The sequence below is a fragment of the Clinocottus analis genome, unplaced genomic scaffold (assembly GCF_023055335.1).
Source record: "Clinocottus analis isolate CAN_PGR_092001 unplaced genomic scaffold, fCliAna1.0.p SCAF_24, whole genome shotgun sequence".
Classification (NCBI taxonomy): Eukaryota; Metazoa; Chordata; class Actinopteri; order Perciformes; family Cottidae; genus Clinocottus; species Clinocottus analis.
In genome coordinates this window covers 4,365,062-4,389,739 of record NW_027175976.1, presented here as the reverse complement: position 1 = coordinate 4,389,739, position 24,678 = coordinate 4,365,062, and the positions used below count along the sequence as shown (strand labels likewise).

Sequence of the window (24,678 nt, the reverse complement as noted above, 5' to 3'; positions counted from 1 at the left end):
GCCTCTGAGCACACACCACAACCAATCCATGTTGATGAGCATCCACACAGGACGGCATATGCCTACTCTACACACACTGGGAAATCTCTGCACAGATTTTTCACGTCAGGAAAAATATGCTCGATGCGAATTTGTTAAACAGATTTGTTATTTTCAAAATAATACGACTGGAAGTACACTATTGTATGAGTTCATGAGTGTTTATGTCAGCTGACATTTCACAGGCTCGAAAAGCTGCTCGATCATGTTAGGTAAGGTTATTGGGAGATGTCCTTCCAATATAGTTAAATTATAAAACTATTGGCTTTTAACGATCTGTCTCGTAGAAACTCAATCTGTGTCACCTCCACTAAAGCCAGCAGCTAGACTAGAGATGTCTCCTTTGTCAAATTTCCCATCATGAAGAGAGGAGATAGGGGGAAGACGAGTAAAGGTAAGAGGCAAGAAAAAACAAATAAAAGAAGGTATAATAGGATGGAGAGGGTATATGGTAGAGAGGGCAAGAGAGGAAATGGAAACAAGAGCAGACAATAATGAAATTAATCTTCGTGGGCCAAGTGTTGAACCAGTTACTGTTATCAGAGCTGCATTTGTCCACTGAAGCCTCGAAAACCAGCGTTTGGAAAGCACAGACCAAGGGATGGGAATTGATGTCAAGGGGTCAACGCGAAGAGGAGGTCGAAAGAGAAGGAAAAGGTCAAAGAGAAAAAGGAGGAGGCCAAAGAGAATAGATAAATAGATTGGAAAAAAAACAGCTCAAGAGTGGAGATATAAGGAAGGAGGAAAAGTTCAAAAAGTTCAAGAGAAAAATCATCAGCGAGAAGTTGAAGTGCAACCAAGGGGGAAAGAAAGAAACATGATGACAAGGGCCAAGAGGGGGAACAAGGCGAGGAAGGTAACCAACCAACAAGACGAACGCAGCCATCGCCAATTAATTCACAGAGCAGTTTCCACCGCCACACAAAGCAATTTGTGCATCGGAAAAAAGTTAATTGGATCGCAGCTTATCAGAATCAGACATGTCTGCATAACACAGAGTCCGCTCCGCAGCGCTCGCGTAGCGCTGGATGCATCGTGCGGAGCGCCCCTGGATGCCGAGGCCTCGACGGCAGTCCAGCTGCAGGCCTTCGAGTGTTTACCACGGCTTCCTGTTTTCTTTCTGCAAAACAAATTTGAAATGTCCAGAGGCCGTATCCATTCCTCCACCCGATATCTGGCTTATCCCGGGCCGGGCCGCGGGGGCAGCGGGCTTGGCAGGGTATTCCAGACACCCCCTCTCCCCAGCAACGTTTTCCAACTCTTCCTGGGGATCCGAGGCCAGATATAGATGCGCCCTCGGGGGTTCTCTTACCACTTGAACATACATAGAAACCCCACCAAACCGCCTTACGCGATTGCTGCAAACAGCCCCCGAGTGCGCTGAAGGTTACTGCCTCGTAATTAAACCAGGTGATGCTTTTGGGAATAAGAGCAATTACTCTGCAATACCACTGCTGCTGCTGCTTCTCCCGTGGACCTGCCCGATGCAATCGCGGGGTCTCCGCGGTGGCCGTGCGAACACGTGAGCACACGGCGCGCTGCTGTTGATGATCACGCCGTACATACTTGTTGATGGAGTCCCGTCCGTCCCTGGTGCTGTTCATGCTGTCCCAGCTGTACGGAGGGCCCTGCAGTCCAGTCCAGGAGCCCGGGCCGGGGGGCGGCCAGCCCGACATTTTGTTCTTGTGGCTGAAACACAAAGGACAGGGAGAGTGAGCCTTCCATCATCGCGTGTGAACTAAAAGTGTGTGGTGGAGCAGAGTTGGTGTAAGTGAAGTAAAACCACTATTCATGCTGCCTTAGTTTCCCTTTTGTTGGAAGGAAATAAAGATAAACAAGGGCCATTATCTTGAGTCATGGCAGAGTGAACCCGGGAAGAGTTTAGTCACGTCTAGGAAAAATAAGCCCTTGTCAACATTTCAATGAAACGGCTGTTTTTGACTGTTAATAGCTGCAACACATCTTCAGATTGGAGAGTATTGGACGGAGGGAGAAGATCCACAGAGAACGGAACTCATACATAACCATCATGGCACATGCATCCACTTATTTCAAGAGGTCACCGTTGAACAAAAGCATGAAAAGGTGAATTTATAACCCCCCGCCCCCCCATCCTCCATCTCTGGATAAAAAAACACTCCGGTAAGATCCCTCTCAGTCCAATTAGTGTGACCTCTGGTCTCTCCGCTTGTGGCTTTGCGATGTGACATCGCACTGCTTAGAGCAATCAACCGCAGTCGAGTAACGGCCCATCGGCTCCGCGGATAGCCGATCGATGGCCGCGTGCGCGGGGGCCCGCGGTAGCCGCTCGTCAAATATCGAAGAAGCACTGATGTGACGGGGCGTGATTCGGTTAGAGCAGATTACTCAAACGACGTCTTTGAGGATCGAGGGAGGCGATCGGAGGAGAGAGGGTCACTTAGCGTAACGTAACTGTGCGGGAAAAGCTCTCTTCCTGCAAATGAGCATTGAACAGACCGCCCCCCTGGATCAGCCGTGCCAAAAGAATCCACGCCCTAATCATGCATTTCAAAAAATCATCGAGCCACTGAATCAGACACATATTTGAACCACAGCCTCGAACCACGAAGATAAGTTTGGTCGCCCCGACCTCAGATCTATGGCAGCGTGCGGATGCATAGCCACGGTCACGATGAATTGAACTAATGGCCTTTCGGTGACAGGACTCGGGCTGACGTTCTGTCAGGCAGCATGTTCTCCGCTCTGCGCTTCACATCCCAGTTTCACCCCCTCCCCCTCCACCCCCCGTTGAAAAGCAAAGGCCCCAAATGGATGCTCGGAATAGAAGAAGACGCCTACTAGAGGAGGACGTCATCGCCGTAAGAATCCAGCTGATCGATTCCCATGTTGCGCCGTTGACGGGTGGAATACATCAGTCAGTCATGCGCGTGGGGAAGAGAAAATTGGAGATGAGAAGCTCCCCAAAAAAAAAAAAAACAAGCTCCACTGGAGATCAGTGCAGCTGCGGGGTGGAAGTGTCAGAGCCGATCGGTCATCCCGCCGATGGGCTGTCGTGCGGCCGCGGACTCGTCGTCGTCGTCGTCCCTCGATTCTGTTGCCACGCCGCGCGTTTCGGTCGGACGCCTGCGCATCTGCTGATCCCCCGTCATCCGAAGAGGGGGAGAACAGCCCGTCCACCGCCCGCCCTCAGAATCCCAATCAGGGGCTCTTGTGCTCAAAACCCGCACAGGGGCCGCGGCGCCGACGGCCGTGCAGATCTCCAGCGGCCGCAGCCAGACATGCATCCGTGCTTGTCGCCGCGCTGCTGCTGGGAGCAGCTTTGGTCCAAACTGAACTAAACTGCCGTGGACTCGCCTCCTTTATCCCATAATCCCTCTCATCACAGAGAAAACAAATCCATGCTGTGTGTGTGTGTGTGTGCGTGCGTGCGCGTGTGTGTGTGTGAGAGAGAGACAGAGCGAGAGAGTATGAGTATTTGTGCGTGTGCGTGTGTGTGTATGAGAGAGAGAGAGAAAAAAAAGGAGAGGGAGAGTGTGTGCAACCGTGCATGTATGTGTGTGTGTGTGTGTGTGTGTGTGTGTGTGCGGAGTAAGAGGCTTTTCCGAGAGCAACAACGTGTATGGAAACATCGCTCCATCACCGAGCTGCAGGAAACGGACTCTTGGAAGTTCACCTGGATGGCATTAATATTTTACTCTTCACTTCTGGTCCTCTTCCAGCAAAAAATAAGTCCTGTTTTATGTCCATATGAGACAGAAAAGGGCAAATGGTTCCGGCAGCGAGACGAAAAATGATAGTTGAGAGACTGGCCCGGCCGTTATTGCCATCCCTGGCGGAATAAAACACTCTTTAAGGCCCGATTGTAAATGAAATAAGGCATTTAGAGATGAATTTTTTTTCTACCCGGTCAAGGTCCTTTGCCTCCACATTATCCAGCATCGCCTCCTGAATGCAAAACGCAGGGATTACAGAGCCGACTCAAGGCCAAATCTCTGTAATTTGCGAGCACAAAATCAGGTAGTTGTGTTTGCCGTTCTACAGCAGCGACAGTCGCAGTGATTTCACAGCTGCACGTTGAAAGAGAAACCCTACGAGCGGCGTTGAAAGCCGCACGGCGTCGGCTCCTTTCCGCTTCTCCCGCCTTACTTCCTCCTCCCTCGTGTTTTTCTAAAAGTGCAAAAGGTTACCGGATAAAGAATTCCACCGCGCGGAAACTCTCCCCAAAAAAAAAAACATAAGCAGATCACAACACAAAGAGACGCAACTCATCATGAAAGTCACTTCCTCGGGTGAACTACGCAGCGGAGTTTTTTGTCCAACTCAAACTTGCCATCTTGACACGAGGCCCGAAAAAACTCGACGCATTGTCCCTTCAACGAACCAACCAGGGATCTGACTGTATGAATTCAAAAGAAGCCGCAGGGTGCTTCGATCTTTTCGGCTGCTTTCGCTGAAAAGGCCACTGTATTGAATTCAAAGAGTACTTTTTCTTCCAAACTGATCAATTCATGGCCCCTCTCTTTACCACCAGGGATTGATCTCTCTCTCTCTCTCTCTCTCTCTCTCTCTCTCTCTCTCTCTCTCTCTCTCTCTCTGTCATCCACGCGGCTCAGAAGCTGAACCTCATGACACAAACTCGATCGACGTTTTCGTCCCTCGACAAAAATGGACCGAGGAGAAGAACCCTCTTTCTGGAAAACGTGTATTTGAAAAGGAACAAAGATTGAAGTGAAGAAATGAAGACGGTTGTACGTAATTAACTTTGACAGATTTCATAGATTTAATTACACACAACTGATTGATTTGACAGGGTGTCCTGCCCGGCGCCGGCCTCCGAGCGGCGTATTTAGTTTCACGCCAGTGGTTTTGACCAAATTGGACTCTTGGTGCGAGTTTCACCCGTTGAAACCTCCCCTGCCTAATTGATTCGTCACAGTCAGTCTCTCATTGACGGCCATTCCGTGTATTGATCGCCTGTCTTTTTATTATCGTCTGAAACACTATGGACACACGCACAGATATGTTTCACCACATCGCTCTTCCTGAAGAACAAACATGGTGGTCCCTGGAGCGATTTTCTTTCTTTCTTTTTTTTTTTTTTTTTGCTGCATCATATGTCAGACCTCCCTTTCACAGAAAAGGCAGTCGTGCCAGCTGGCACCGACCTCCCCTCTGCTTAGCCGGCGCGTGCTCCAGTCAGCAAGAACGCACACAACCCCTCAAACACACACATGGTCTCTGGGTGCATCGCGACAAATGCTTCCCCTTCCCGCGCGCTGCAGCTCCCGATTCGGGTCGTTCCCGACCCGGCAGAGCAATCCATCGCATGGGTTCAGCCGATGAAATGCCTACACCACCGCACACGTAGGAGCCTAACATGTGGGAGTCCATCCAAGCAGATTATAATCCCCTCTTTCTCTGACATTTGTTCCCTGTCCTCAGGAAATAGGATTGCTTGCATAGAGAATTCTGCAACTCAAGTGTTTTTTTTCCCCCCCGATGTCCAATGAAAAGTCTTGTGGTCTCAAAATGAAGTCATGCGCTGCAATTAAGGCGACAACATATGTTGCCCACAAGAAAGTGAATGTATTCCTTTATATTATTGTCATTAGGTGATGGCATTCATGGAGTCTGTCCCTTTGACCTCCCTTATACATGCAGCTGACACGCACACACACACACACACACACACACACACGCACATACATACATGCAGTGTCTTGTCAAACCCTTCAAGATCTTTATCCAGACTGACCGGGTTTGCACAAAAAGCGAAGAGCTCTCTTAGCCTACATTATGACAATGCTCACTACAGCCAGTAGCATAAACTCCCCCCCCCCCTCTTCTTCTGCCAATTCTCACCACTTTACACTCTTTTTTTCTTATTTTTCTTCCCCCACATCTTGTTAAAAGCTCAGCCGCTGAGTGTTCTGCATGCTGCCGGAGCTGAGGACCCCTCTCAGCACACAAGGACATGTAGGTTAAGTGGTGTGTGGAGCAGTGAAATATACATCAGGGTTTGGGGCCTCTTCTTTCTCAGTTTATTCATTTCAACATGTCAGCTGAGTCTGCAGTAAACAGAAACGTGTTCAGTCACAGACTCTCTTTTATAAAGCACGCTGATATATTGACTTTGAGAGCTTAAGGAACATTGACTCGAATACAAAAAAAAGAAGGTGTTTCGTCTCCAGGGACTTGAAATGAGATGCAAAGAGACGACTTTCTGCTGTCATTTCACACTACTGAACACGGAAAGCTCAGAAAAAAAAGTGACTCTATTAAAAAAGCCCCCCAGGTTCTGGTTTGAAAGGCCAAAAAGAAGGAGATAAAAGAAAGAAGTCAAAAATTAATGCAGGGTGTTTTTCCCCCTCCGGTACCATAGAAAAAACACCTATCGCATGGCGGAACCGACTTAAACCCGATAAACGCTGCCAGGTTACAGCTCACAGGTTAATTGCGTGTCTCGCCGTGCTCTAATACAATGTCAGCTGCAATCTGTGTCATACAGGCGACACACGTTTCGGAGACGCATTCGATCGGGTGATGAACACAATGGTGAATCACCGCGCTACGACGCAAGCGGAGGCACATCACCATGTCATCCATCTGTGCTCATGAACAGATGGATGACATGGTGATGTGTGGTGATGATGAATGTACACCGATGTGGCACGGGAGGAGATGGGGGAAGGGCTTTAAAACGTCGGTGGGCCGGGGTGCATTCTGTATTTGACGGCGCACTCCGATGGCATCGATGTCTCAAATGTGGGAGGAAGCAATTTGGAAGGCGTGGCTTCAGGCGCCGATGGAAGTGGAGCTAGCCGAGAAAAGAATCGGCGGATCAACCTCTGACGCTGAAGTGAGTGGATTTGCGGCGTTGTCACTACGGTCGTCCAATTTGGCATCGATCAGCCACTAGGATTGTCCTAATTTGCTCGCTAATGGAGCTTCTTTCCTCCCAGTCTTCCTCGTTATGCTCATTAATGTTCCAACTCAACACGCTCATAGCTCCTAGCAAGACGACTGCAGCCAGCGCACCGATCTTTCCTTTTTTTCCGTCCAACCTCCCCCCCCAACATCGTTCCATTTGTTGGCTTTTTCCACTCTCTCGTCCTCCCTCGGTGTTTTCTCCGGCTCATAAATGAAACATTGGTGCACGCTGTTCAAAAAAGTTGCCCTGGAAGTGCTCTTGCTTTATATAGCTTTACTATCCGGAAAAAAAAAAAACACACAAAAAAAAAACGACAAGCTTTGGCTCTCAACAAGCGGAGGCACGTGGAAACGTGTAAGTACACACTTTGTTTTTTATGTAACACACTTGAAGATTAGGCTCCGCTCTGCACGCTCTCTGAACATCTTGCAGAGTGCAGATGTTTGCGTAACAAGCATGAAGAAAAGTGGCAAAAAAAACAAACTGCAAGAGTTTTACAAAGTCGCTAATTTGCAAGCGGAGGCTTCTGAAACACTTTGGGAAACAAACAATCTGGAGAACAATCACATTCACTCCTGAGCTGACGGGATCATTCATCCACCAATTTGGATGATTCATGCGACGCTCCCGTCTACCGTTTAAAGACCACTTTGGGGGTTTTCCTTTCACGGGCGCCGCGGCGCCGTCAAGACTTTAGACAGCAGCCGTCATTTACAAAGCGGACGCATTCGAGATGATTGCACGTCTGAAAATCGGACGGAACTGCCATCTCGCTTCACTTCATTACTCAGACGGACTCATTTCAGCCATTTTCTGTCCGCGAGGAGGGTTGCTTTGGTTCATTAGGGCAAAATCAAGTCATGCCAATGGAGTTGGAGCGATTCGACGTTTGCACCACCGACCATCCCTCACTTTTATTTGAACCGTCTCCTTTGGGGCATAAGCGACTCGGCAAAAAAGGGGCCATTTTGAGACACGAGTCAGGGGTTTAAAGACGCGTTTTGAATTAAACTAGCGAGCTTAATGTTCCATTTAGTTGTTGCCTTTTAAGGGAGCTTGTTAACCGCCATTCAGTAAAGTGCCACTTCCCAAAGTCGCTGTCTTATAGGGATTTGTAAACTTCTTCATTCGGTCTTTGTTGAAAGAAATGAAGAAAACAAAGGGCCAGTTAGCCGTTAGCTCACCAGCTACAGTAACCAGCGCTTTTCTACAGTCGTGGAAAAATGAAATGTTCTTGTATTTTTAGGCCCAGTCACAGGAAGATAACGTCCCCGCCCCTTTATTCCACTAACAAAGCTCTGAATGGTTGTTGCTTCCTCACCCTGGGACGTCAGCGAACACCAGAACTACTTTGACTTGCTGAAAAGACATCTGCAGTGATTCAGAGGTCTGGAAATTATCCAGCATTCATGCTCAGCATGTCATGAATCTGAAATGGCAAGCAAAAAAAAAAAAAAAAATCGAAATATTTCTAAAGGACATTTTGTTCAGAAAAACTAAAAATACGCTCACATCTGGTTCAGTCTGCCGTAGTCCACCATATGCAATCAGTTGTATATCCCCGTCAGCCACCAAGTTACTAAATCCACAGCCTATCAGCACCGACTGCGGAGGCAGTGAGTCACCGCTATTCTGCTCTTTTATGATTGCGGGTAAATGTTTGTCGTGTTGCACCGCGCTGCACCGCGCGCAATAAAGTCCTCGGAGATCACAATAAAGACCAATCCGACTCCTTTCCTTTCAAACGCTGGCTGGTCTTATTGATGTGGAAACACGCCGACGGCGTGCGATGATGGAATCAATTAAAAGCGCACATAAAAAAGAAGGAGAGAAGAAAAAAAAAAGCTCTACTCTGCACAAAGACATCAAAGTAGGTGAGCAGGGGGGGGGGGGGCTGCAGCGACATTGAAGCTTTTGTTGAGCTTTCGTTTCAGGACCACGGACAGCTCCTCTTCTATTCTCCAGCACTGATCAGGACCAGAATACTGATTGTCAAGTGAATGCAGCGGAATAAACGATTCGAATACAAACACTCGTTCCTTATCACTTCTTCCTCTTGAGTTTTCTCTCCTCCTCATCCTCTTGCTCTCACCGTGGGTGCACCAGACTAGAACCAGCGGGCACGCCCTGTCCTTTCCCAATGTGAGGATTTGGACTCCTCCGGCGGGCGGCGGATCAGACCCCTTGACCTTGGCGAAACTGCACACATCTCCGCTCAACGATTGTCCTTTGCGGCACGGCGGATGGCCTTTAACAGCTTGAGAGCGGTTGTGAAGTGTGTCCGCAGGGGGGCGGAGCCGCCTTTGGTTGCAGCTACAAGTGTGTTCATTTACAGGATGAGGTAATATCAGATGAAAGCGCAACGTTTGCCAGTGGGAGAGTTCAGAATATATAGGATCTGGCATGGGGCAGGCACACAAGGAGAGAATATGAATGAGCTGGAAACCATAAAAGATTGATATAGATTAAACAGATGTTGAAAGATTCATGGAGTTACCTGCATGTGGGAACTTAAATTGATCGACACTGGAATACTTTAAGATATAAATAGAATATAAGTGGAGAAGAATGTGTTGCATGTTCAACCACGGGCAATACATAACCTACATGATGCTGGACTGGAAAAGACTTGAAACGAGGGACCATGTTTCCTAAAAGTAAGAAATCAAGTGAGAAGCAGTTATTTTCTCATAGACTTCTTTTTGCCAGCAGAGGAGTCGCCTCCTGACTTCCCAATTTTGCACAACCGGAGGTTGTCGCCTGCTAAAGACTTGCTTGCCATTACTTCAATCCACTAATTACTTGATATAATTTCCTCATAAATCTGTTTAAGTATTGTAAGTATGAAAGTTGCTCTTTCGGGGACAAGAAAGTCAAAGCTGTGTGGTGGAAACGGGGAAGCGGTGATCAATGCGCAGAATGGCCCCCCACAATGTCAATGGTTTGTTCAGCTAATAATATTGTATGAAGTAATAAATTAACTTTGGTCTTTGGGTTGAACTTCCTTTCCCCTCTAATAATTCACAATGAAAGGAATTACAAGGACGGCTGAACATGAGCTGAATGAGTAGGAACGTGGTGGAGCATATTTTGCCCCAAAAAATCATATTTTTTTCCTTCTTGTAGGTCAGTCCCGTCTTCGACGTGTCGCTGGGCTCGCTGCGTCGGCAGCGGCGGACCTCCACACTGCACGCCGTTGCCTTTCAACCTTTTGCAGTGCAGCAGTACATCTCTGTCGGACAACACAGTCCGAAGCACAACAGCCATTGATTCTCTGTAAATGTCACGCGAGGCGCAGCGTAACCAGGGGGCCAGAAAACACAAAGGGCCGCGGAGCAGAGTTTTAAATTGTGGTTTTTTTGGTTTTGTTTCCTATTACATCCGACGATCGTCTGTTTGAATTATGTTTACGCTGTTGTCGAATCAACGATTTTTCGTACGCGGCCTCGAGCTCCGCCGTCAGAATTGATACTAAGACACAGCATTTCATCGCCGGCCCGCGCCTCTGGGCGGTCCATTAATGGATCGAGAGAGCAAGCTCTGAGATTCAACTTGAAGTCCAGGATCAAACCGATTGATCCGCGGGCAATGACTCATCAGTCACCTTCCTGTCATGAAGAAGTCAAGGCTTAGATTTCCCCTTTTTACTATTTTATTCACGAGTACACACCGCGGTGATCCAGTGGTTTCGTAATGAAGGCGAGTCAAGCGGCGCCTTCTGCGGTCTATAATTTGTTCTCGACCTCTTGAAAAGTGATGCAGCTTTCTATGTCGAAGCCCTTTCTGGTTGTTCATACTTGGACTGGGGGTCGCACTTCAGCTGCCTGTTGGGAGCTAGCTTCATGTCGGCTCCTGCTCGGTCGACTGTACTCGCGTGATGTAACGGCGACCGCGCATCGACTACCTCCACTCCACTCGGTCCGCGTCAATTCGAGAGGTTAGAGATGGAGCGCGGCGGGCGCATCCGCTTGCGGCGTGCAAACGAACCCAGTGTATGCCACTTGCCACGGGACTTCCTGCGAGTCGCTTGAAGATCAGCGCCGCGCGGGAGCTGAACATCTGCGCCGCACGCCGAGGCGCGAAAAAGCAGCGGCGTTGAAAATACCACGGCGGGAAACTGACGTCCGAAGCCCTCACCCCGCCCTCCCTCGCCTCAATAAGATCACGCACGAGGATGGCGACCATTCGGTGGATGAGGAACCCTCGTGTCTGGATTCTTCAGTCGCGGTGGAATGGAAAAGAGTGCAGCGGGGGTAGGATACGCCGCAGACAAACAAGTGTTTTGTAAAGCACTTTGAGAAATGATGCACTCGCAATTAGTGGAAAGCCACGCTCGATCAGTGGAGGAATATATCTATATATATATACATATATGAACATGCTGGTGCGAGTATGCGTGCTGCACCGTGTGCAGGTCTGCAGCGCATTGTGTGTGGCTCTGAGGAGGCACGGCAGCGCATCAGTATTATGCGATAGTATTTGGAGCAGAACTAATCACTCAACTCGCCTCTTCGGCAAACACATGTATCAGCGAGCGGACGACGGCAAGTCCGTGTGAGCTCGCCAATCCCGCGCCTCGTCACTAAGTAGTGCTGACGCGTCGTTTTTCATTGTCTTTAGACCCCCCCCCCCACCTTTAGTGCACCGCGGGACAAATGTGTGAGTTAAAAAGCTAAAAGTCAATAGAAAATGCTAAACCAACACAATACATTATACATTGTTACCGCTTGAACAAAGAGCCAGTAAAGATAAATGTCATGGATTCATCATTTACTGTATAGAGATTTTTTTCTTCTGTCATGTTTCATTCATGTGCTCCACAGTGCTGTATCCTTCCCCTGTTGCAAACATCTCCCAGAATACCTGTGTGTGTGTGCGTATGTGTGTGTGTGTGTGAGCGAAAGAGACTATGGTATGCAAGATATTTTTAACTTTCCGTCTTCTGCCCTGCAAGGACAGAATTGCCCACTGTATGTAGTAAAAAGCAGCCAGAGTGATCCATTATTGAGTAAGCACTTCCCTCAGAGTACAACAGCGAAACATCCTCATACACTGGTTCAAATCTGTGGGGACTTGTTCGCCTTTTAAGCGTGGCCACCGCTTCGAGAAATAGACAAGATATTTGAGCAACATGCTCGTTATATAATGAGAACGCGGACGCCAGAATCACCCGTGTGTCCGTGGCATTTTGACACTTCGTCCGTGAGCATTTATCAGAAAAGGGAACAGCTGTGAGAGCGCAATGGGGCACGTCGAGACTCGTCATTCTGTAAATGTACACTGGAGGTGTTACGTGTCGGCCATTGTGATTGAGAAGAGTCACTTTTTCTTGTTTCGTCACGGATCCCGCCAAACAGAAACTCAACACAGTCATGATGCAATCCCATGGGGACAACTCTCCAGGCGGTTCCTCCACCTCGAGTGTGTGATTTCTATTCCCGAAGAGGACCCTGAACACACCGGCGACACGGTGCGCTCAGTCAAAAACCCGCTGACTCCGCAAAGTGTGAGGAGGTCGTTAAAACTTCAGAGACAAGATCAGTCACTCGAGTGAATCATCAAGGGAGGGTTTTTTTTTTAAATTCATTTTTCCGACGCCTTTGTTCTCAGGGACCGCTGTGGGGTTCAACGTCCAACGCCGTTACATGCTTGGTCAGGATGGGGAGAGAAGAGAGGGTCGTCTGACCGAAAAAACTCCAGCGAACGTCCACAGTTTGGTCACAACGAGGCGTGTTTTTCCTCCCCGTTCACGAAGCGGGAGAAGCCTCTTGAATCATGCGCTGAGCAGGTTCCATGCAGAATGCATGAGATGTAAAAGCGTCAGACAGAGAAACACATGCTGCGCGTCGAGCTCACTTCAAACTCACTCGCAGGACACGTGAGGCCTCGCCTCCCCGCGGGCGGGAACCCAACGAGAGCGCGGCGCTGTTTTTTTTTTTTTTGCTTCAGTGATCAGCTGGCAAATTGTGTCTGAATTCCACCGCGCTCGCTCGGGTTGAGAATGAAAGCGTAATTGGGAGACGGCGGCTTGTTCTCACAGTTATTTGTTTTGTTGGAAAGGCGCGGGGAAGGAAATTCAGATGTCAACGGAGCAAAGGAACAAAATGGGGTTGTTTTGTTTTTTTGTGCTGCATTTGCATAATTGATGAAATTTGATCTCTCTTCAATTAAAAAAAGAAGAAGAAAAAAGGGAGCGCGGGAAGCGCCTCGCCCCTGTCTTTCAGTATTATCTTGTGTGAGAGATGATTGTGTGAGGAGTGAAATGTGATAATCATAACATAAGAGAATATGAGCTCTCACCAGGAAATGAATCGCTGCAGTGAGAAGGGAAGGATTGATTAAAGTATTCCATTTCAGAGCGGATATATTTCATCAAATGAACATCAGGAGATAACAAATTCTGCCGGGCGTAGGGGTAAAGTTACATCTGTGGCTCCAGTGCACATTTTTAAATATGTATTTCAATGTTTTTAAAAAAAAAACGCCTTTAATTGAATTTCTACATCCTTAAACAATCAAAAGTTACGTCAGTCTCCGGTTGAAAGATGCATCACATCCACAAGGCCGACGGGCAGGGATCGATCCACACGGAAGTCTGGATGTGCCGCCATGTAAAGTAAACGGATAGGTCGAGGGAGAGCGAGCGAGAGAGAGCGCGCGAGAGAGAGAGAGATGTTGTGATGTAATTTCAGATACTGAAACAGCCGTGTGTTCGCCCTGCCAGCCCCTCCTGCAGTGATCACCGACCAAATCCCTTCGGAGGATTATCCAGACGCAAATCAGGAAAATGGTCCAACTTTAAGGGTTACGGGCAGCGGGTGAGAAAGTGAGAGTGGGGTGATTTTTTTTTTCCCGCCGCCTCTGATTGGCGTTTTCGACCCACGTGCTTCGTGAAGCGCCGGGAAAAAAAAAAGGAACCGCAGATCAAAGGTGAAGAGATTTCATGTGTTCATTGACGACCACTCGCGGCGCATTGGGCAGAACTCGGGCTCGCTCCCCCGTCAACCCGATTCTGGTTTTGATGCTAAGCTAATCCAACTGTTCCCCGGCTGGAGCGTCACACTCGGCAGGCGAGTCGTGCTCGAGCGTCTCATCTAACGAGCAAGAGAGTGGATAATTGTATTTCCAATAGCCGCCTGCATGAAGAAGCCCCTCCCCCTTGTTGGGCTCTTTTAGAAAGGTGGATCGTGTGGACCGAACCGCTACAATCAAAACGAAGTGATGACAGGTGATTTGAAGCAGCGGGCTCCCCGATCGACTTGATTGAAAGGATCTATATTTTGTTCCTCAGGATGCTAGGAACTTGTCAGATGGTTCCCGGTACAATGGAACTTTGCCCTCTGAAGTAGCAGCATGCATTTGGCTAAAAAGCAGGAGGCAATTTGGCACGCGCTGCTGTAATCTGATATTCAGAACACAAACAAGCCCTGCTGGCGAGTCTCACTGCCAAATTCCGACACGCACGGGGAAGAAAAAAAGCCAAGATGTTTTCCGACACTACAAACGCTGACGACGCGGCGTCCCGTCTTTGTGAATGCAAATGCGCGGATAAGAGAGGCTCGCATCCTGGGGAAAGAAAAAAGGACGAAAAAAAAGGCCAGATGTGTGACAACAAAACTTCCATTAGCCCACAGTCAAAATCAAACCCACAAACACAACAGGAAGACACACACACACTCCCCATCTCCCCCGCCCCTCCCTGCGGCAGCTGTTTTATTTTCCATCCGACAATGAATGATTCATTACGAGCATTAGCAGGTGATAAATTAACCACAACTCCTCATTACAGTTCATGAGGCAAACTTGGCTCGCTGCGGCGTGTGCAAACAGACGGCTGTGAAACTGTATTGCGACAGCTCGTGGAAACACACACCGGCCATCTGGGATCGGGGCAGAGCGCCGCTAACTTGCCAGCGAAGAAAAAATATATAAAAAAAAAAAAAAACACTGACTTGGCCGCCGGTTAGCCGGACGCCATTATTATTTTTTTTCCGCCTATTTCACAGCCTGTCAACAACGAGGCGGAGCCAAGTGCGTAGAAGTGGGCGTGGCGGATATTTTGGACCGGCTAACAAGTGGCGCCCCCCCAGGGGGAGGGTAAGATGACAGATGGAAGCTATTTATTCAAACCAGAAGTGAAATAAAGACAAACGTGTGTATAAGCGACACACGCAAACCTGGCTCTGGGACTCATCTGTCTCCGTTTTGTGTTTTTTTTTGTTGAGGAATGCTGATTAAAACAAAGTTCCCGGGGAGAACATCACTTAAAGAACACTGACTATTTATCTCTTAACTTACGATGTGCAGGCACGGGTTTCAGAAAGAGTAACACCGTGATTCCCACGGATCAAAATCATCGGAGAGCACAGCGTGCTGCTTTTTGGTTCCCTCATATATTTGCATAATTTGGTCATAAAACAGCAGCTTAGCTTTTATTTTCGTGTGTAAAAAAAAAAAAGCGAGTTTAAAAAGGCCTCGCTTCTTTAAAGCGCCGCGAAGCGGAGATAAGGACAGAAGGATGTAGTGATGTTCACGCAACGGCAGAACGGCAATGTCCATGAGACGACTGTGATGAGCCGCCGCCAACGAAATGTTCAGTTCACAGCGGCAGCACGCAGAGGAGACCCCACCGAAGTGAACCAAGAATGGTGCCGACGGCCGATGCCGTCGTTCTCACTGGGGGGCGGGGACAGTCTCACCAGAGCCAGCTGAACACTTGGTTATTTATTCCATTTGATGTCAATTATTTATGTGGTTTGGAAGAAAAACATCACCTTTTGCTGAAAATCACCAACATGATTGAGCCTCGTATGAAGTTGTGAGCAGGTGAAAACCATCTCAACTTTGGTTAAATTTGCTTTACGTGAACGTCTTTCCACGGCACGGAAATGTGACGAAAATGATCGCAGGTTCAAGTCAGGAACAGCCCCTGGTTCGCGGTCCCCCGGTTTGCGGTCTCTCGGTTCACGGTCCCCTGGTTCACGGTCCCCCGGTTCATGGTCCCCTGGTTTATGGTCCCCTGGTTCATGGTCCCCTGGTCCATGGTCCCCCGGTTCATGGTCCCCTGGTTTATGGTCCCCTGGTTCATGGTCCCCTGGTTCATGGTCCCCTGGTTCGCGGCCCCCTGGTTCGCGGCTCCCCGATTTGTGATCCCCTGGTTCGCGGCCCCCCGGTTCGCGGCCCCTCGCTCCTGGTTCGCGGCCCCCCCGGTTCGCGGTCCTCTTCCGTTCCTCGGCGGATGACCGGAGGATCGCACTCCAGATGCCAACCTCCGAAGTGTGTGTAGGTTTAAGAGATTTGTCATGAGCCACGTTTAGAGGGCTTAGAGATGTGACCACGCGTGAGTCACGGATCATGCAAACATGTGTCTACATAAGCATGCATGGTGTACAAAAAAAAAAAAAAAAAGACCTTGCGCGGCGGGGCGAGTGATAGTTGTGCGCTGAGCCCTTCGTCATCGCTGCCGCTCCGACGTCTTAAAGACTTTCCAGTGTGCCTCTTCAGCTCGCGCCTGTGATTGGTGTTATTCGACTCCAATCAGAGTAATCCTGATTGAAGCGTTTGTGTAAACATGGTTGCCTCTCTTGGGTCATTGTAATAAGCGGGTGAGGCTGAGCATCATGGACGGTGTTGCTCAGGGTAAACATCCTTCGCTAACCCTCTCATCTCCTCAACTACTTAGCAGTCCTCTGTGCTCTCCACTGGCTCCCTCTTTGTTTCCTCTTCCTGTTCAGCAACCATTGTCCGTCCTTATTCTCTTCCCTTTATCTCTCCTCTTCATCACAGGCGCTATCCGGTCGCTCCTTGGACTCTCGCGATTGTGCTTCGCCTTTTTCTATTTGCCCACGTTCGCTGAGCCCGGGCCAATTTCTCTCCAGTCAATGAAATAACACAACTAACAGGACTTGAAAACCACGACGAGGCCTCTCTGCCTGCTCACGTGCACAACAAAGTGCATTTGCCTTGTGCCTTGAGGAGAAAGGTGGTGATTTCTGGGCACGGTTTTTAAAATGTATTTAATGTATGGGGCCGTGTCGCCCCGTTTTAATGAAGAGAAAGCCAGGCAGGCGTTTCTGCTGCTGAAATCTCCAAAACTAGGCAACTCACTTCAATGGCATGTTATGCATCTTCTGCGGACCGCACTTTGCTCTCCACTGCATTTATTTTTCAGCAGTTACTCGGATTTTTACAAACATAATACATGATGAACTTATTAAATATGATGCATTGTTGTCCAGCCGACATCACGGGGAGAGTTGAAGAAGTCCCCCACAAAATATGTTATTGTTTGATGATCTTATAGCACAAGATAATGACTTAGTTTTGTATCGTTACTTTTACTTCTTTCCCCCGTTACAGGTTGCATATACATCTGTTTTTGTGCAACAATCAAATCCTTGATCAAACACTCTTTCGAGCCTCGTCGCTGAAGTTTTCTCATTTGAAACACTTTCATGTTATTCATCGTGAGAGTCATAAGACTTTTTGGGTGAATCACGTTCAGACCCCTTCACCTGGAAAGATCTCAGATGTCTCATCGTGTCTATCCTCCCGAGAAAAAAAAAGTGGAATTTGCCAAGAAATCGGGATGCAGAGTCAAAAAAAGACAAAACACAGGATAGTTCTCCTTCGGGGAAAGAATTGAAAGAACACTCACCCTGACAGCTTTGCCATCTTGGAGAAACCAAACATGTCCATGTGGTCCTGCTACAGCGCTCTATATCCCAAAGCTCAGCTGCTCCGCATCAGTATTCTAATCCACATCCGAAGCCCAGACAATCCAGTGTTCAACCCGGATCCATATCCAGAGTCAACAAAAGCCGTTCGCACACAGAATTCAGATTCTCTGAGAGCACACTCGGACGACGTGGCCAAAGTATCGCCCTTGTTGAATGCCCCGTCCGGTACGCAGACAGTCCGATACCTTGTCCGTCCACAACGCCGCGTCCCGAAGTGATGACATGGACGGTGCGGGTGCAGGTCACCCTCCCTCCCCCCTCCCTTCCCCGCTCCTCCTCCCCTTCCCTCCGGCTCTCTCTGGGACGAGTCAGCCCTCGCTGCCGCTCTCCACCTGGCTTAGCCGGGCTGCGATAAGCCCCCTGTGTGTGCTCTCCATCGCGGCGCACGGAGTAGTGCGGTGAGCCGAGCCGCGGCAGGCAGGGTGGCGGAGGGGAGGATGGGGGAGGGAGGGAGAGTGAATGGAAGAGGGACGAGGAGGGGAGGGGAGGGACGACAAAGCGAACGGATGTCGGACGCGCTCTGTCTCCGGCTTTGCCCGCCGTCCGTTCGTCTGGGCTGCGAGTCCCTTCGCGGGGCAGAGGAGAGGATGCAGAAGAAGAGGAAGAAGAGGAGGAAAAGGGTACCAGGATGAAAGACAGAGGAGGGACGGAAAGGAGGGGGGAAAAGTGCTTTAAATTGTAAAGAGGAAGCAACTGAGAGGAGACGGAGAATGGGGGGGAGAGAGAGAGAGCGGTGATGGGCAGAGGAAAGCTGACTCGGCAGAATGGGAGCGCCGGCGGGAGGCAAGACCCCGCCCCCCCACTGGGCTTGGTTTTACTAAGTGAGCTTGTAAGCACATACGCCCCCGAGATATTTCTTTACACATGACGCCTTCATCCTATAATTTAATTCGGACAAGAATAGTCAAGGAATCGCATGTGCACACACACACACACACACACACACACACACTCCTGTCATCAAACCCCCGACAACAAGTCAGAGCCTCGGGTATGTGTGTGTGTGTGTGTGTGTGTGTGTGGGGCGCACACAGATGGCCCAACGCCACAAACGGACCCCTGCGGCGACAATGAACTTTAATTGAACGCAAAAGGGCGTGAAGCGTATTTCAACTCGACTGGCTCGTGCGACGGAAGGAGGTGCGTGTGTTTCTTTCTTCTGTTTCTTGACTATTCCTCCGCTCGTTGGTGCGGCGTTACCGGCTGCAGCAGGTGAACAGCACGAGGTGATGGGGAAAAGCTGGTTCAGCGCAGCGAGCGGGTCGCTTCATCAACTGGGCCCGTTGTCCCCCGACGGCAACAGGCGAGTCTTACGTGACGAGCGCCGCTAATTTGGTATCCGGCGCTTTCTTCTTCTTCTTTTTTTTTCTTCCTTAAATGCGTGATTACGGCGCTGTCAGATCAGGACAGCGGAGCGGGAGACGTGATGTCAAGCGACATGTGAAATGAGAGAAATGGAAGCAGCTATCGGCCAGTTGAGTGCCACGAGAGTTAAGGATTCATGAAGAAGAAAAAAGAAGAAGAAGAAGAAGAAGAACAAAAAAAAGTTATTCTGATGGTTGAGGACAGCCTAATCATTATTTATGAGCGCGGGCGTTTCTCCAGAGAGCAATGAAAGACTGCACACTTTGAGCACATTAAAAGTTTCCTGAAAGTTTTTTGTCAAGAATAGAGCAGCCCCGGGACACGTGACCCATGTCCCATGTCAGATAAGTACACGTATGTTGCATGACACTAGTATGTAGGGTGGGCAGAAACAGGCAGGTCAGGATTGAACGGCATTATCAGCAACTGAAATCAATCCAGAGCAGAAGCATCTTTGCAGATCAAGCGCGGTGTGTCCCGGTAAACAAGAGGCTCCGTCTCGATCCCCCTCGTCTTCCCCTCGGGCACACGCCAAAGCGTACGCACCCGAATGCATCGAACGCACTTGCCGAGGTTTAAAAAGGCCTCGTCGCCCTCTATCCCATACCGGCTCGCTCACATCTCGTCTCATGGCGAGACAAAAGAACGAAGAACCCTTTCATCCGTCAGTACATTCAATTTCCTGTCAGAACTTATTACAGTTGGAAGCTATTTTGGGGTATCTGATTTATACTGCATCACTGGGCTTTTGGATAATAGTTTCCAAGCCTCATTGTTGAGCTTTTGGCAACCAAGCAATTCAGTTTAATGAATCATGTTTGTATGAGAACTGCGATATCAAAGTGGGAGGTTCTTAGATGAGCGGTTATCTGTAAGGTACGGTGACAACAGAGAGCAACCCAATTGGCTGGAACGAATGAGCAATCTCTACAGCGACTATTTATCCTCCATCGAGATATTTGACCTGACACACTGACGGAAGAGGAAACGACTTGCATCGTGTTTCAGTGGAAAACTACGATCTAAAAACACACCGATTGAATTTAGTTCTCGTTCGGAATATCAAATATAAAAGTCATCCCCGGAGGAGGAAAACAAAGCCTCAGAAGAATGAAGCTGGAGGAGCTGGAAGCGGTGCGCTTCAGGAGGAGCTGATTGGATTGGCGAAGGAAGCGGTGACTAACGATTGGTCCCCGCGTGAGTAAATGAGCGGGAGTGGCACCTTTAGGTTTAAGAGATTGGATGAAGTGATTGAGGAAGGGAGTTGCCTCATTTCAAATTGACAGGACAATAAAGGGAAGCAGGGATCCATGAGAATGGATCGGGGGGCCAAGAGGCGTGAGGTCTGGGAGCGAGTGAGAGGCATTGACCTTTTGCCAGGGTTCACGAACTCCCATTTCATCTTATGACTTGTTTCACGAAGGGATGCAAAGGGCGGGACACAGAGGGGGGAGGAAAGGCCGGAGCTGCTCTTCCTAAACCCGTTGTTTACGACTTCCACGCGTCACTGAGTCCACCTGCAGCGACTTGGCCGGACGTACAACTTTCAAAGCTTTTCCGTAAACGGACTGATTCCCGTCTCAGTTGGGGACTCAACGTGAGCCAACTTTAGAAACATACAACTAACAACAGCTCAAAACTTTTCGATTTGGAAGGACTTGCACAGCCACAGAAGTAACGTTATAAGTTTCCTTCTTTGATGAATCAATCCAGCAGCACTCACTCATGTGCACCCATGTGAGCAGAAGGGAAAGGTTCAGAGCAGGCTGCAGACTCCAGATGGCCTCCAAGATCGTCAATTTAAGATGGAAAGACTGCCGGCAACAGTCTAAAACAGTCTGATTATGAAACAGGAACGTAATCATACTGCTTTTAAATATTCACATTTTCATTCAAAAGTAATGCATGCCAAATCGAAACGCATTCATTATTACTGTACATTTTCGACATCAACTTTTTCCCCGCGTTAAGAAGTTTGAAATGCCAAGAGGTTCGGCGGAGGGCTCGACGCGAAATGAAATGGCACTCGGACACGCTCCGGTGGTAATGCACGCGGATGCCGGCACCAACACAACAACGGCGGTGGTCCATTGTCCCCCATTCACATCCAGTCTCTGGCCTCAGAGCAGCGAGAGAGTAAAAGCAGCGAAGGGGGAGTCTGCAGGCAGCCAATGGCCCCACAGAGCAGGCGATACACATTTATTTTGAGAGAGCGCGAGTCACCGCAATCACAACCGGTCCTTGAGCATGCGGCTATAACCCCGCCACCCGAAATATGATGCAGTTAGCTGCAGCAGAGTGCGAGCAGCGGGCCGACAGAGGCGCTCACACACTCCCTCACGCGAGGTTCTCCGGACGGAGACGACGAAAGTATCGTGTTGGGCGTGTCGTCGACAAAGAAGTTGATACATCAGCCTTCGCTCTCGTATCCGTCACGGCACAAGCGTGCATTTTGACAGTCCGCGGGTGTTATCGCCCGGCGCTGGAGGGATTAGTGTGTCGAGAGATTGTCAAGCAACAATTCACAGATGCTATTGGGAGAGAAAGGTTCACATGAACGCGTCTCACCGGTTATTATCTCGACTACTCGAACAAATGACTGAATTTCTTTCTTCGCTGCGGGCGATGTATGACTCCAGCCCACACGTCGCTTCACTTTCCCAAATTCTGGAGCGAAATGTTATTTGGAGATGTTGTAATCTCCACTGACCGCGTGTAGAAAGGCGTAGAGCACCTGAACAACAAGACCTTTTTTTTTTCCATTTCATTATCTGTCAAGGTGTTCCGGCTGATCCCTCCACTCTTCTTCTCCGGTGAGGATAGATAGGGCCGCCGCTCGCATCCCGCGGCTGGTTGGTGTCCCATAGAGATAAGCCTCTGTCCACTAATGAATAACAATACAGCCCAAGGTCGCTGTTTAAGTGAGAGGAAACATGCGCGCTGCATTGCTACGCGTCGCATTGGCATTCAGCACTCCTTCGCCCTCCCTATGATGGTTGTCATTAACCTGTCTGTGTGCGAATCTCTTTTGTCTCCTTTATAAAGAGCGGGATGTCACATGTCAATACTCATCACAAAAGTACCCCATAATGGGACGCTTCAAGAACAAGAAAGTTCATCGCGCGGTCAAGACGTGCGGCCGATCAGCCGATGAGATGATGGCTTTTTTTTTTTTTTCTTTCTCCCGGGACCTCGGTGACTTTGACGCTCCCCCCGAGTCGCCGAGCGGTGGAGCTCATACATAAATCTCCGTCGCCTCCGCAACAGCTGCTCACACTTTGCCCGCTCGTTCTGGAATTTCAGGGCTGCTGACGGACACGTGCAGAGGGACGCTGGCGGCTACATGGACGCGGATGTGCTGCCTGGAGTGGCGTCTTTGTCGAGACGCGGGCATGAAGAACTCGTCAAGAACTTTGGAGACTGTGAAAAAGCATGGAAGGAAGCCAAATTGACCCATGCTGTATGAAGACAACTTGTTCATATTTAAGACGTTATATTTCCACCGCTAGAGGAGCCGTAGACATTTCAACGATGCAACAATTTAAAGGAAGGAGTGCAGAGAATACAAATGTAAGAACATTTGCTTTGTGAATGTTGTATGCACATCACGACCCTAATGTCATTTTTACAGCTGGTTATGTTTAAACCTAATAACTAAATCATACTTAATCTTGTCTCTACTTAAATTTCTGTGAATAAGGGCTGCCGTAATCCCGTAATTTCCCCACTGAGGGACTAATAAAGGACTATCTTATCTCATCTAATCTTATCCTCTGCTTTACATTGTCGCGGCAGAGGGGAGGCGTTCAATCGTAATATTACCTGATTAATATTCAAATGAACACGCGATTGCGCCGCGACGTGCCGTCTCGGCAGCCCGATCCATCATCATGCAGTCATTTTACACGGTCACATGCATGACATCCCAGCATGCAACAGCGCGGGGCCAAGCGTTCCTGGCCAGCTCCCTGTCATTACAGGGGATAAAGCATGCGCGCACACACACACACACACACACACAGCAACTTTATGTGACTCGTCTAAACAACGAGATCATAGAATTTCATTCCTGTCCTCCTTTAATCCAACCAGCAATCTCTCTCTCTCTTTCTCTCTTTTCCTTATGAGACAGGCTTAATCTGATAGGGCAGACTACCCTAAAGCAAGGGAGGGGGGAGGGAGGAAGAGGAGAAAAGGACTAGATTGATAAAACAGGGGGGGGTGAGGTGTATGTAGGGAGATATGATGAGTTTTTTTTTTGGGGGGGGGGGGGTGGAAGAAAGGTCAGAGAGGATAAATGGATGGAGAGAGAAGAAGGATATTTAAAGTTGAAGGGTTTTGGAGCAGAGGGTGTGATGTGGGAGTTGATGATGGATCGGGAGCGAAGGAGACTGAAGGATGAAAGAATGAAAGGGATGGGAAAGGGCAAGGGGAGACGGCGGAGGGGAGGGGAGGCGACGGGACGAGAGAAACGAGGAGGAGGAGGAGGAGGAGGAGGACGACGACGGGTGAGGAGGTTGATACGAATACGACAGTCATGCTATTTGAGATTTGCGTCGAGATTGCATGCTGGATCATATCTAATCCACGGTGCCAGACATGGATCAAGTACCATTCTTTTAAAAGCGTCCCTCGCTTTTTAAACATCATAGACACACAGGTTGCGAGGTTTACAGCGTGAACTATACATTAACAATAACAAAGACCGAATGAATGTCAAGTCTACGCACGAAAGTGGATTCTGTTCCCCGCGAGTTCGTCTGCAGACAAACACAAAACGGGCCGCGAACCTTTAGGAGATGCCTGAGGAATGTTGATGCGGCCGTTTGATTAAAAAGGTCATGTTTGGGTTCTTCCTCGAGATGCCAGTCTTGTAAAACGATTTCCACACCCCCATTTCAGTTCAAGTATATATTTATATGTCTTTTTCTAACATTCGCCCACAGCTTTTTCATCTGCCGGTGCCTGCTGCAGCTGGCAGACACCTGTTGAGCGCGCCACGTGGGCTTTAAACAAACATTTACGCCGGCTTTTTTTGGTTTGTTTGTTTGTGCGTCCCCTTTCTTTTCCTCCCTCGCGCCTCCTCCTCTGTCGACCTCGCTAAATGTCCCTCATCAATAACGCCTGTAGATAAATAGAGCCCGTCGGAGACACTCGTGAGATAAGGGACGAGCGGAGGGGGGCCGCGGGGGAGAGAAACGACGGGAGCCATCCGTCTCCTCGCTGCATATTAGCGAGCCGCTGGCTGCCCCGCCCCCTATAGGCATGTGTGAGCTGTAAACACACACACACACACACACACACACAAAGAATCTTCCAAGCAAGTGTGTTTTCCTCGGGGGTCTGTATTCACCTGCTGAGCGCATTCTCGTCATGCCTGGCGTGCACACGCACATCAAGATGGAGGCCCCTATGTGTAGGATTGCGCTAACGCTATCAGCCGTTCGCTGAGTCCAGCGTGACATTTAATTATACGCACGCTCACTGAGCTTGAATGCTGACAAGCAATGTGGGTTTTCTTTCCCACCCCCTCCCCTCTCTCTCTGTGAGCCACGTATCTTGAGACAACCCTGCACAGCCAGCAGTCTGACAGTCCGAGTGTTCAACGCACACGAGCAGGCG

At 49.1% G+C, this 24,678-nt stretch overlaps 1 protein-coding gene across 3 annotated transcripts in view; it reads right to left on the bottom strand.

Moving 5' to 3' along the window:
• The window catches only part of LOC137793955 (FERM and PDZ domain-containing protein 4-like), a 51,672-nt gene that overhangs the window by 17,006 nt on the left and 9,988 nt on the right, over positions 1–24,678 (bottom strand). For 2 of the 3 annotated variants that reach the window (XM_068590433.1, XM_068590435.1), the window contains exons 1-2: positions 17,610–17,921; positions 1,606–1,728 (exon numbers count right to left, since the gene is read on the bottom strand). In XM_068590433.1, the coding sequence (XP_068446534.1) occupies positions 1,606–1,728; positions 17,610–17,650 (164 nt within the window). In that variant the 5' untranslated portion in view covers positions 17,651–17,921. Of the gene's footprint in view, positions 1–1,605; positions 1,729–17,609; positions 17,922–24,678 lie in introns of those variants that run through there. The other variant, XM_068590434.1, reaches the window with a different exon arrangement.